The 14,304-nt window shown below is 39.7% G+C and overlaps 1 protein-coding gene across 4 annotated transcripts in view; it reads left to right on the top strand.

Annotated features, from left to right (window-relative positions):
- Nucleotides 1-4,663: 4,663 nt before the first annotated feature.
- The window catches only part of GPCPD1 (glycerophosphocholine phosphodiesterase 1), a 63,081-nt gene continuing 53,440 nt past the window's right edge, over nt 4,664-14,304 (top strand). For 3 of the 4 annotated variants that reach the window (XM_079945297.1, XM_079945296.1, XM_079945295.1), the window contains exons 1-3: nt 4,664-4,840; nt 10,436-10,512; nt 13,715-13,811. In XM_079945297.1, the coding sequence (XP_079801423.1) occupies nt 10,464-10,512; nt 13,715-13,811 (146 nt within the window). In that variant the 5' untranslated portion in view covers nt 4,664-4,840; nt 10,436-10,463. Of the gene's footprint in view, nt 4,841-10,435; nt 10,513-13,714; nt 13,812-14,304 lie in introns of those variants that run through there. The other variant, XM_079945298.1, reaches the window with a different exon arrangement.

The raw sequence follows: 14,304 nt of genomic DNA, 5'->3' as shown, positions 1-14,304 counted from the left end.
GAAAGACTTTCCCAGTCATTCATGAAAAAATGGTTATTCTACTGTCCCTTTTTGTGGAGGAGACTCTATGTAGTAATTGACAAATCTTTCTAGATGATTCCTCCATTAAATTAAAAAAGATTTTTTGAAGCTCTCCCTTTTTGATTACATACATTTAAAATATGGATAAGGAGGGCTTCCCTGGTGGTGCAGTGGTTGAGAGTCCGCCTGCCGATGCAGGGGACACGGGTTCGTGCCCCGGTCCGGGAAGATCCCACATGCCGCGGAGCGGCTGGGCCTGTGAGCCATGGCTGCTGAGCCTGCACGTCCGGAGCCTGTGCTCCACAACAGGAGAGGCCACAACAGTGAGAGGCCCACATACCGCAAAAAAACAAAAAAAACAAAAAAACAATAAAATATGGATAAGGAAAGCTAATGGGTAAATAATAGTATCTATCTAAACAATTAGCTTAATTGCCACAATTCTGTGAGTTAGGGTGGACATTACCTTATTTCATCCATTCTACCATCCCCTTTTTAAAATATAACCTCTCAAATCACTGATGGCCAGGCAGCAGCCCTGACATTGTTGTCATGCCTTAGACACACTTGAATGCGGTTGTTTTCCCTGAATACCATTTGTAGATGGAGTAGGTGTCCAGGCTATTATCTGTAGACCTTTGTTGATAACTTCTCTTAGGATCAAAAATAACAATGGCATCAAAACTTGCCCAATGGCTATCAGTGGTTTATGTCCTAGAGATAATATCTGAGCACTTAGAAAAATGTTGTGTCACTAATGTTATTGGATAATATTGTTTAGAAAACAAGGGCATTACAATATTATTTATGGTTGAACTATAAATGTGAAGAAGTTTGAAAAATACCTAAACCATTTATTTCACTTATATTTTCCTTCTCATATATATGCACAAGAATAATATGTAATAAAATTTATGTCTAAATAGGTATAAAAGAGCCACGTAGTGGCTGTGGGCCAAGGTCTTTGTTGACAGGACAGTACCCAACTATCCTGTTGCAATGTGAAAGCAGTCAAAGGCAAAAAAAAAAAAAAAAAAAAGTATAAAAGGACACTTTCAGTAAGTAAAATGAAACATTATAAAATATAAGTATTTTGGCATAGTTTAAAGGGCAGCACTTTTTGATTCTTAGTATTGTCTTACAAATCAACTTTTTAGGTTTGATGAAATTGGTAGTTCTTTCATAGAATAGAGGCACAGAGAAAGTCTAGGAGGGACACAGGCATTAGGTAACAGCAGGTACTGTGTACTGTGTGCTGGGTGCCTTCTCAAACTTCATTTGAAATAACCTATGGTACTTAAATTTCCACTTCATTGATGAAAAAACAGGTCAAAGAAGGCATTTTGAGCTTCCCATTTGAATCTTTCCCACTACAGACATTTTGATCTAATGGTACAGTTGAGAGCTTGGAATGTATACACCACAAAAGCTGCAGCCAATTTGAAATTGGTTTAAAGGTTCACATTTGCAGCACTTAAATTTCTTTGGAAATCAGCAATTTCCTTGGTTTCCTCCATGTAGGGTTGATCTCATATGAAAGAAAAATTAACAGCAAAAATGAACTATAACAATTGTGTCACTTATATGATGAATAAGTGGCACCTCCTATAACTTGGGAATTGCTCATGGACTCATGTAGAGGGAATGAAAGGCATGGACCTTACCTTTGAGGAACAGGGCCACCGGTGAGGTGAATGAAACACAAAATTGATAGCCTTTTGAGTCTGTAAAAAGATTCTGACAGTACAGCAATTGTGAAGTATCTCAGGAGAATACTCATAATATTTTCATGGGTTGATCAAGAGATAAGTACAAATGAAATGATCAGTCTTTTATCCAAGTCATAATGAGTATTTCTGGGAGAAGGCTCAGCACAAAACAAAGCTGTTTAAAATCACCAAAGTAAAATGTGCTTTAATGTAAATATTGTTGGAGGAACCAATACTTTGTGACAAAAATATAGGCTTGCAAAACTAGACTTGGTAAAATAAGGGCCACAAAAGTAAACTCACAATGGTAGAAGCTATAGCTGGTTAAAAACAAAAAAGAAAATGATACCAACATAAAGCATTTTTTTTGCTGTAAAATTTATATGAAAAAAACTGAACCCAGGGCTTCCCTGGTGGCGCAGTGGTTCAGAGTCTGCCTGCCGATGCATGGGACATGGGTTCGAGCCCCGGTCCGGGAAGATCCCACGTGCCGCGCAGAGGCTGGGCCCGTGAGCCATGGCCGCTGAGCCAGTGCGTCCGGAGCCTGTGCTCCGCAACGGGAGAGGCCACAACATTGAGAGGCCCGTGTACCGCAAAAAAACCCCCAAAAACAAAAACTGAACCCAATAAAAATAATTTCAATAAAATAAAAATGGAACTAGCAACAACTTAACTCTACCTTCTAGAAAATTTAAGTAAGAAAGTAAATGGGCTTAATAGAGTTTTCTCCAGAATAAAGCCTCAAAATTCGTCAATAGTGGTAAAAATTTTTCCAAAGACTTATATTTAATCACAGATAGTGAGGGGTAGGATTTACGTTCAAGTCTGGGACCTAAGTTTAGAGGTTTTTCCACCAATGCCACTACCACCTTTAAAAAATGAAGGTATAAAGTGAGATCATGCAGCTGATTTTAGACAAATGAGATAACATGTTTCATTATTTAATCAAATAAGATAATGTAAAATATTTTTAAATGAGGTAAGATCCAATTTAATCTCATTAAACATTTCTCGGAATAGTTATGACATTCCACAGAGGTAGGAAGAAGGAATTTATTGTTTATATTTTACTCCAATATCTCAACCAAACAGGGTATACATGATATAATCTAAAATATATTGCATTATTAAAGAGTTTTTAAGCAAGGCTGTGTAAAGTGGCAGCTCCAGGAGTCCCTTCTTCCCCTGCATGGGTCCAGGTTTCTCTGTTCTCATTTTTTCAATTATCCAATGCTGCTGGCTTATTTTATATCTTCTAGAAATTCCTCAGTTTCTGGCCCTCTGATAGCAACTTTCAAATATGTGTAATTCTCCTGCTATTTCAATAGGATTTGGGGAAGGAGCATGGATTAGATCATCAACTTGGACTATAAACATTAGGCAAATAATAGCTTGATTAAATGGTGATTATAGGAAAATAAAGATCTACTATAAACATTTAAAAGAAGCAAACTCATGTGAAAGAAATTCATCACTGAAGTGTGACTAACAGCAGAGGAATGAAATCAACTCCAAGCTCTTATGAAATGTACAACAGCAGACTTTATAGTACAAAATTGGGAGGAATTTTTCTTTCTTTTTTTTTTTTTTTTGTGGTACGCGGGCCTCTCACTGTTGTGGCCTCTCCCGTTGCGGAGCACAGGTTCCGGACGCGCAAGCTCAGTGGCCATGGCTCACGGGCCCAGCCGCTCCGCGGCATGTGGGATCTTCCCGGACCGGGGCACGAACCCGTGTCCCCTGCATCGGCAGGCGGACTCTCAACCACTGGCCACCAGGGAAGCCCTGGGAGGAATTTTTAATTCCTTAAGAAATTTGGGATTAAAACGAGTGCCATCAAGAAACCATTGCATTCTGTGCCTCGCACAAAGCAGGCACTTAGTAATTATTTATTAACTGAATGGATAACAGACATGCTCTGGGATCTAATCCAAGCTCAAATATCAAATTCCGTCATGAATGATCCGATTTATAAAACTAGAAGCTGTCTAAAAGCTAGAGCTTATCTAACTCAAATGCCTTTTCAATAGGACCACAACTTGCTGCTCGAGCTATCTCTTAGAGTCCTTCAACATCTCTTTTTAAATTTTTAGTATCTCACTCGATTTAAATGAAATCTGATAACAATCTTCTATTACGGGTGAACCAGCAGTTAACCTTGATACTGGAAAGTAACAGTTTAATTTGGGTGAGTAGCAAATGCTGATTAATTTTTTTGGAACCGTCAAAGGAGAGAACAACTCTTGCCTTTTTTTTTTTTTTACTTGGTAGGGCCAATTTTTTTCCCAGAAAATAAATGACTACAACTTTTGCAGAGAGGTTCTTTCTAGCTTCCAGAAAGCTTCCTTCAAACTTTACGTACAAATAACCTGGGGATCTTGTTAAACGCAATTCCAATAGACAGGTCTGAGAGGGTCCTGAGAGAGCAAATTCTGATAGCCTTCAGGTGATACTGCCGGTCCGAACACCATACTTTGCTTAGCAGAGGTATAAACTCTCAACCATCTTAGGTCACCTAATTCTCCTTCTTAACGCTAAAGATTTGATCCAAGTGTGCTTGTTATTTTGTAACGAAAGAAAGTTTCCACAGAACGTCAGGCCTGTTAATTTCCCTCGTTTTCCAATGGGAAAAAAACGCAGTTCAGGATCGCAGCTCCACCTTCCAAACTAGGTTGTCCTAAGACGGCTTAGGGGACCAAGGTAGGCATCTATGAACCCAGGGCAGGTCTCTGCGACGACTCCCGGCCAAGCGAAAAACCCAGCGCCGGGTATCGCGGGGAGGCCCGGCCGCCCTCGGCCTCGGACGCAGGCCCTTTCCAGGAACGCGCGGGCCCGCCCCCCGCACGCGGCCGCCCATTGGCCCAACGGCGCCGGGCGTGACGTCAGTCCCCGCCCCGCCACTTCTCCGGCCCCGCCCCGCGGAGTGGCCTGGCGGTTTGGTCTGGAGCAGCTGAAACCGGTTTGAGCGGAGCCGCTTCCTGCCGCTGAGCGCCGCGGTTGGCCGCCTGGGGGAGCGCTGGCGAGGCGCGGACAGCGGGCGCCCGGCACCTCGGCCCGCGGCACTGCCTCTCGGGCGCGGCGTCGGTGGCGGCGCGGACCCGCGGACCCGGCAGGTGAGGCGGGAGGTCGGGGGGCCGGGCGCGCGGTGCGAGGGCCGTGGTGGCCGCTCACGTGGCGGCTGAGTTGTCAGGGCGACCCGGCTGGGGGACGCGGGCGGAGTGGGGGGCGAGGCATGGGCAGGGTTCCCCAGCCCGGGCGGGCTCTGCCCGTCGGGGAAACAGCGGCCTGGACGTTCGCCCCGGTAAGTCGGTGGGTGACACATGTTTATTGTATTTATCCTTTGCTGCCGCGATTCCGCTGGGCTGCTGGTGCTTCGTTCCCCTCCAAAAATTTTGCAGCGTTTTCGATATACGAGAATGCATAAACCGTAGGACCACCATGAGTATTAAAAGAAACAAGTCTCGCTCACCACCACTCTCTGGCTTTATCCATAAGTAATTCATAGTGTTTTGACAACTGCTTATTTTCTGAAATTGCCTAACCAAGTAGTCTAGGGTGTGCTTGTATAATTCAGTTATTCCAAGAAACCGAAGTGCCTTAGTCTCTTAGGAAAAGGTTCCAGGAACAGTCATCAGTGCCCTTGATACAATTTTAAGACAGTTTCCCCTTCTTATAAAGCTCTTCTTTTTCCAAAGCTCTTCAAATTGCCTTGATGACTTCTGGGAGAAAGCCTTCATCAGTTAGGTGCTTCATCGGCCCCCTCTTATCCCACTGCCCGGTTAGAAGGAAATTAGGCGTGAATTCAGCCACGAATTGTAGAGAAATCTTTCATCATTGAGGTAGCTGCCTAGTCTGTAACACATAGAGGAACTGATAGAACGAAGCAGGATGTTTGGACTTGATGTTTTCTTCATACTCTTCTTTAGCCCTTCCTATTTCTGCCCAGTTCCTATCCACTACTCCCCCCCTACCCCCTTGTGTGTCTTGCTACGTTTCTGACAGTTGTGACTTAGCTAAGAAATAAATACAAATTATCAGTCCTTTTTCCAACTCCTAACATTCTGGATACAAATAACACAAGATAAAACAAACAGGTAAAACTACACGGTGGTTCAGTGGTTCTCAACTTCATTAGGGAGAACCAGTATTCTAGACAAAATAAGATTAGGAAAGTTGGACTCCAATAATGACCACAAAGGAAATCTCAGTGTCAGAGTGAGTAAAATTTGATATGTACAAAAAGTAAGTTGATGAATCAAATCTTTGTGTATAACTTAACCAGGAAAAATAAACGAAATGCATATGAAAATAATATCAAGATGAAATGGAAAAAATTTGGAATAGTTTTATGACATTGTTTAGAAAGGTGATTAAAGAATTAACCGGCTTAATGAAATCTCCAGAACTGCTTTCTTAATAAAAATCCATTCATGTCTGTGTACATTTGATTAAAATACTGGCTCAAAATATACTGGGGTCTGAATAGTGGGGTCATAATGATCCTCCAACAGGATGAGCAGGAATTAACTCAGGAAAATACAGGCATTTCATATATTGTTTTCCTATAGTCAGTTAGGCTGTTGGAGCCTAGGAAAGAGCAAGGAGAATTGGAAACAGCTTTTTTCTTTGAAAAAGTATTTGAAGGAAAACAGTGGAATGTTTTTGGCTAGAAAAAAACACATTTTAGCTGAAAATATGTGTGACTTCAGTTTAGCTCTAAAGTAAATGTTCCTGTACCTTTGTTTGCTTAAATCTCCCTTTTGTTCCCCAAGCTGGCAAACCAGTAAAGGAATGTGTTGGGATAGTTTACTTGACAAAAAGAATCGAGTAAAACTTATTTCAGGTAGTGTAAACTCTGAAATATTTTTTAAATGTAAATTACAATGTCATTTTGCAAATTATGTGAGTCCTTAAAAAAGTTAAAAGTAGTGTAAAATGCTATTCAAAGTCCCAGATGAGAATGCTGTTTAATGCTTATCTTCAAAAAGCACAAAGTGGAGGTTATGTTTAAGAACCAGACCAAACCAAAAACCTATCTCAGAAAGTCTGTACGTGAGGTTATAGGTGAATTGGTTAAATTACATATGCAGTCAGCTCATGTATGTAAAAATGACTAGCATTTTTCATCTTATTCTTGTTGTATGTATATCTAGAAGACCTCCCCTGTCCAAGTTGAGATTTTCTTTGCTTGTTTGGAAGAAGAGGAAGTGTTGGTTGTATAAATTTTTCGTTCCACAACAGAACAGTATTTTACTTTGGTGGTAGCAGGGTGCCAAAATTGTACGCTTCAATTCTGCACCAGAATTTTGGCCTCTGTCCACGATCAAGTAAACTGCTGTAGGAGCAGCTCTGCAGGCTCTTATTTGGTACGGTATTAAATTTGGGCAATGGGGGGAATGGAAATTAACCAGATTATATGACTTAAGGCAATCCAAGTTGGAGATGATGCTTTGTTGAGGACTGGGGAGGTTGGGGGGGGGGCGGTAATTTTGTGCTTGTGTATGTAGCTTTGGTGTAGTAAATACTGGATACTGCAGCTGGTTCCAGTCAAGTTACTATAGCCACTTTTACAAGCAACCTTAAGAATGAGAAGCTCAATTTTAATCAGTTGATTTCCTTTTCATTAAATTTACATGTTTCACATTTAACACAGTAGAAATTTAGAGATAATTTTGTACTAGGTGTTGATTTTAATACATAGGAATAATTACATCTGATTTCCCTAAAATTGGTTAAAATAGTTACTTAAAATTGATCAACAAATAACTGAACACCAGCTTTTAATTATGTAGATGAGATTGCTCTTAGTAACTGTGGCAGTAAACACTGGGTGAAAGTACAGGTTATATGTTGAGATGGTGGTTGTTTATTAAGCAATTTGCTGGATGATAGGGCTTTTTGCTGTGTCTCAAAATTAATTCAGTAACTTAAAAAACCAAGCTTTTGCTAGCCTTAAGGTTTCTTCTTGATATGATTGATACAGATAAATTAAATGTAAGATATAGATAAATGTAAGATTGCAGTGCTTCAATGAATCATTTTATTAGGAAAGGAAATAGTCTTATTATCTTAGGGTTATACTCAGATTCATATCAGATGTCATATTAAAAGACAACTATTAAGATATTTGGGTTAAATAGGTAAAAGGTGAGGTAACAATCTAGAGCTAATTTTAGATTTGGAACATTCTTTGGCCATGCTACAACTGGATGTATATGCTTTAAATAGATCATGTTTACTCTTAGACACAGAAAGTAGATTAAGGTATCAAGGACAGGTGTTTTTTCCTCCAGTGTGGAATCTTGGGTTTTCTAACTGAAATGGTAGAGTCGCCAGATACGGAATTCTTTAGCCAAGTGACATGAAACCACATTGACTGGTGTTCTTGCTTAGTATATATACTGTATTTACACTTTGTAATTGATGTAGGTGGGATGATGCATAGTTTATAGCTAACATTGGCTATAAACTATGATCCTCGTTGCAGCCCCCCTGTGGTTAGATATTAGAGATTCCTCATCCTCAGCCCTCTTGATATTTGGAGCTGGACAATTATTTGTGGAGAGCTGTTCTGTGCATTGTACGGTGTTGAGCATCACTCCTGGCTTCTACCCACTAGATGCCAGGAGCATCACCCACAGTTGTGGCAACCAAAAATGTCTCCTGACATTGCCAAATGTCCTTTAGAGGACAAAATTGCCTCCAGTGGCAATTGCTGCTATCGATCTATCTGCCTTGACTTGGAAGCGTGGTTAACTGTGGGTATTAGTGTTCATTAAATGACCATTGCAGAGTTGTGCATGTGTTCACAGGGAGGGGAACATAGCGAAAATGGAAGAAAGAATAGCTAGGAAAGGTACTTGAGGATTTTTTTTTGAATAAAATAATGTGTAAATGAAGATAAGCAATTTCAGTTGGTAAATTAAAGGAAATGATGTAAAGACATCATTGGAATTATTTTAGGAACATTGATGGATTGGGGGTATGAAAGTTTTTTTGGAGGTGTTGGAGTAGTTATGTACAATATGATGTGACCTTGTGTGGAGTATGTATTCTTTCTATATTTAAATTCTATAAACTGCATGAGAATTGATGTACATTAATTTTTTTAAAAAATTTCCTATCTTGGGACTTCCCTGGTGGTCTAGTGGTTAGGACTCCGTGCTTCCACTGCAGGGGGCATGGGGTTCCATCCCTGGTCGGAGAACTAAGTTCCCGCGTGCTGTGGCCAAAAATAAATAAATAAATAAATAAAACTAAAAACAATTTTAAATTTCCAGTCTTTTCTTAAGTACTTAAATTAAGGGATAATAAGGTGAATAGGTTGGTTAGGCTGGGAAAAACAGTGAAGAAATGAAAAGTAAGCTGGAGAGAAAATGTGGATAAGGAATAAAGGACATCAAAGACTTCGGGATTTAGATTTCTATAAGTAATGGAAGTGATTCCAAGCCAGGGATGTGAGGGATATTCTAATTGACATAAAATGTATTGTTGGGAAGCGATCGAGAAGCCAAAATATAAGTAGGAGACTTAGGGTTTTTAATGAAGTTTAAACTTAGAAAGAAAGTCATGTATATAAGATCAATTAAAATCTACAGGATTTGGTAATGTTGACTTGGCCAAAAATTCATTCGGTTAATGAATATGTTGTTCAATAAAGTTCTTGGTGAAAATGAAAAATGGCAGACTTCCTGCTGGCGCAGTGGTTAAGAATCCGCCTGCCAATGCGGGGGACATGGGTTTGAGCCCTGGTCCGGGAAGATCCCACATGCCGCAGAGCAACTAAGCCTGTGTGCTACAACTACTGAGCCTGCGCTCTAGAGCCTCTGAGCCACAACTACTGAAGCCCGCACGCCTAGAGCCCGTGCTTCGCAACAAGAGAAGCCACCACAGTGAGAAGCCTGCACACTGCAGCGAAGAGTAGCCCCCGCTCCCAGCAACTAGAGAAAGCTCGCCCGCAGCAATGAAGACCCAATGCAGCCCAAAATAAATATATTAAAAAAATGTCTACTTAAAACGCACGAACTTTTTGGCCAACCCAATAGATTGCAGAGTTGAGACTCTAAGTTCACGTCTGCAGAACTACAGTAATGATGGGCCTGTGGTTAATAAAGAGAAACTTGAAAAGAGTGATTTGTGAGGGGGAAGGGGTTTTTGTTATTGTATTTTTTAAGCCATTGGTTAGGTCACTTAGAAGCAGGTTCTCAAACTTGTTTCAGAACTTAACTAGTTTGTTTCAGTGGGTGGTACTTAAGTTCTTTGGTTGTTTTCTTGTTATTAAAATTGGAACCTTCTTAATTAAAGTAGAAATGCTCTCTTGAGCCAAGTTTTTTTGTCTCTAGTTGTTGGTTGTGTGTGTTTCCCTACACTATAAACATGAGCCTGGTCAGGAAAGATAGGTTGAGTTCAGAACAGCTGCTTATTAGAGGAGAAGGTATATGACAAGATAATCTTGAATTCTTAAAAAAAGTTTGGACACACTTGTTTTGCAGATTTTTCTGGTCCATACATTCTTACAGAATAGGTTAGTAACACTAGGTCCTAAAACTTGCTAGATACTTCCTAAATAATTCTATATATAAGGTATCTGAAATCTTTTGCTCACAGTTGAGATTCATTTTTGTTTTTGTGTGTTTTAACTTGTTTCTTGGTGGTAGCTATCTAGAGCTGATATTCATGTACTATAAATGACATCTTTTTCTTTCTAGCACAACGTCCTAAAATAAATCCATCAGAATGACACCTTCTCAGGTTACCTTTGAAATAAGAGGAGCTCTTTTACCAGGTATTGTAAAACTTTACTTTTAAACATTTAAAAAAAAATAAATGAGTGTTTTTCTTATCTGGATTACCTTAAATATAGAGTTGTTACTAGAGTGAGCCTAATTATTAGATGAAAGTATCTTTAGGACATGCCTGATAACAGAAATGTGCTCGGAGCATAACAAATTCAAGAAAAAAAAACTTCCCAAATAGTAAGTGTCTTAGTCTCATGTTTTCCAGGAAAGCTGTGAATTTTGAACAGGACAGATAATTGAACCGTAATTTGTTTGTTTGTTTGTTTTTTGGCTGTACTCCGCAGCTTGTGGTATCTTAGTTCCCAGACTAGGGATTGAACCTGGGCCCTCGGCAGTGCGAGCGTGGAGTCCTAACCACTGGACCGCCAGGGAATTCTCTGAGCTATGATTTTTAAGTCATGAAAATGAAGGAAATTTTTCTAGTGTTGAGGAGTTGGTGAAATATTTGGTGAAGGTAAATTTTCCCTTGTACATCTATTTTTTTAAGCTTTATTGTATTTTTTAACTGTCTACTGAAGCAGTGTGAAATAATTTTAGTGTAAGGTAACATGTCAAAACAGTATCACACCTTGCTACTTACCTGGTTAAGACTCCTCCCTTCTGCTGCAGGGGACACGGGTTCGATCCCTGGTTGGGGAACGAAGATCCCACATGCCGCACAGTGCGGCCCAAAAAACAAACAAACAAAAAAAACAAACAGTATCACGCCTGGGTTAAAAATTCCTTGTTTAATACACTCTGGCTATGCTGGCCAGTTCCTCAAATCTTTTGCATTCCTTTCCTCCTTTGGGGCTTTCTCAGATTGTTTCCTTTGTTTAGATCTGTGCCCCCACCCGCCACCCCCCTAACTCTCCTTATCCCAGCTTCCCGTATTCAACTAGGTTAAGGTCCCTGTGAAATTCAAGGTTCTTTTTTGTAGTACCTCTTATGAGTTTTATGGAGTCATATGAGTAATTTTTCTTGTGGACAGATTGTAAGCTCTATGAAAAAAAATGTGACTTTATCTTATTCATGCTGAATTCCTGTACCTAGCACAGTGCCTGGCTCAGAGCAGGGGTAAGTATGTGTTCGAACAATGAATGAATGATTCATTCTGTATGTCAGGCATCTTTGATACAGCATCCATCACAGCACCTGACGGTGTGTGTTTGTCCAAGTTCAGATTCTTAGCCAAGATGATTTTGTACAGCTCCACCTCTAGGCAAGATTCTGCAGATTGAAGATTGCTAGTCAGTTGATGGGGTTGCTCCCTTATGTCTAGTACTCACCTCTTGTCCTGTGTGTAACCTCTTCTGTGGAGAGAAGACTGCAGACCTATATCATACTTTTGTGCGTAGGCAGTTTAAGCTAGAAGGAGCTGGCCACATCAGGCAAATGTGGTGACCACAGAATTAGCCACAGAAGGGTCAGCTTGACAAGGTGGAACTCCTTCTCAAGGACTAGTGGCAGATGTGAATGTAGGTGGGAAGGAAGGGAGGTAGAGGGACAGGGAGGGGATGTTGGGGTGGATTTTCACCTCCCCCCCAGATCTCATGTCACCTTGATTTCCTCCCCAAAGCAAGGAGGAAGTGTTCTCTGCTGAAAGTGGAAAGACTGCAGAGAGAAGTGAAGTAAGAGGGAACAAGTAAAAAGAATATTTGGGGGTGCTGTTTGCAGATTCCTTTAGTTAGCATTCAGGTCTTTATAATCTTCAATAAATGAAATCCAATTAAAGAAATAGGTCTGTTCTGGTAAAAAGTTTCCCGTTTTTCCTCATAGAAACCATATTCAAAGGCAATCAGCAGAAAGACAGAGTAACATTGCAGGAGGGAATTGGTAAAATGCAGGAGCACTTATATAGAAGGAAAGTAACCACAGATTGTCCAAGTTTCACTTTTTCCATGTGGGATACATGTTCTTTCCAGAGCAGAGAGTAGCTGCTGTTTTGTATGGGGATAAGAAATAACTGACTCCATGAGGAAGGTTAATGAGACTCTCCTTTACAAAGGAAGTATAACCGGCCTGAATCAGTGATTTGATGGTAATCTGTATTTTGAGCTAGGAGCCACTGCATATGCTGTACATATGCAGAGCAACATATATGATCTTGAGAATAAATATTTGTGCCTTGTATTTAGCAAGTGTTTATCTTTTTTTTTTTTTAATGCGAAGAGGTAGTGATAACCTAAGTTAATTGCAAAAAAAAATCTGGTTACTTTAAAGGATTGGTGAGTATTTTAACATGAAATCTTTATACATAACCACCTTATGCTTTTACAGACATGTGTTTAGAACCCTGAAAACTCCTGAATGACTACCACATTTGGGATTTTAGTTAGGTTTTAGACAGTCCAAGCATATAAAATGCCATGCAGGTGGCTAAAGCCAATTAGAACTCTAGTCTTACTATAGTAGTGCCCAGAGCTTGGAAACCAAGCTACTCTCAGAGTGTGGAGGAGTTTGTCCTGAAGTTTGTTCACTTGGGCTCAGTTTCTTGTTTTTTTCTTTATGGATTTTAATTATAGTAATTCAGAATGTGTTGATATATAAGTTAAAGATATCTGCATACTTATATTCAAGAAGTTGTAGACTTTTGCTAAATATATGGAATTTAGCAAATATAGGTGATGACTATATGTTGGTTTGTGTGTTGATGACAAGTGTTCAGATGAAGTGTGATAGTCTTTATTTTAGTAAGGAATACGAGATTTTTGTCTAGTTTTTCACTAGTCTTTGTTCTGGGGACTTTTTTTTCTTTGTTTGTTGTTGTTACATTGCTCATATCCCATTGATAATTTTCTTGATCTTTAGCTTCTTGGTAGCTACTGTTTGAGTTCCTGGAAAATATCAGGTACTGGTTCTGTAGGATACTTATATGCTCCTTTAAATTGGAAGCTGCCTTGAAGGCAAGGACTGCCATTTGATCACTTTGTCTTGGTACTCATTATTGGCTCAGTAAGTAGTTGAAAAATGAAGAAAAGTCTGTCCCTGTACATTCTTCCTTTTCTCTGCCTTTGGTTCTATAGAGGTGGGTCAGGTTAATAACGTAGGTGCTAGTGTGAGTGGCACCTGGGTCCAAACCCATTTCTCCACGGAAGCTCTTCCATCTCCACTGAAAGGGACTCTGCATCCCATTAAATTAGTGCAGTTTCCTAAAACTAAAATGAGATGTTCCTACTTAACCCACTATAACTCATTATGTTTCTTTAGGAGAGGTTTTTGCAATATGTGGAAGCTCTGATGCTTTGGGAAACTGGAATCCTCAAAATGCTGTGGCTCTTCTTCCAGAGAACGAGACAGGTGAAAGGTAAGCATGGGCATGTCATAATACTGAATAATTGTGACATTCAGATTATAAACTTGGGGGTTTCTAAGATACCTTGGTATATTTTTCTTTTAATTTTTATCAAACTTATCACATATGTATAAAGAGTGAAGTCATTTTACAGAGTTTGCTGTGAAAAAACAAGTTCCTCTGTTTCTCAATTTCCACCTCGCAAAAAGTCATTTTCAACTCTCGGCTCTTGGCTGGTTCTTTTGATGCTTAATACCATATTTCTAAACAGGCTTATATTGTTATTTCTTATTTTAAAAAAATTAAGGCATTTTTTTGCTTCTCAGTACTATTCTTGATAAAAGATCTAATTTTTGCTTTAGCTTATGAAATAATTTTCTTGAGACATATATTCTTTTAAAAGTAGCAGAGGGTGGAACACATCCTTAGAAATTTTAGCTAATGTAATGAAATAAGTTTACTACTGACATTAAATACAGCACTAAACTTAGCATGGGTGTGTTGG

The sequence above is a fragment of the Stenella coeruleoalba genome (genome assembly GCF_951394435.1).
Source record: "Stenella coeruleoalba genome assembly, chromosome: 15".
Taxonomy (NCBI): Eukaryota; Metazoa; Chordata; class Mammalia; order Artiodactyla; family Delphinidae; genus Stenella; species Stenella coeruleoalba.
Note: the sequence above shows the minus strand (reverse complement) of the source record. Positions and strands in the feature narration are given on the sequence as shown.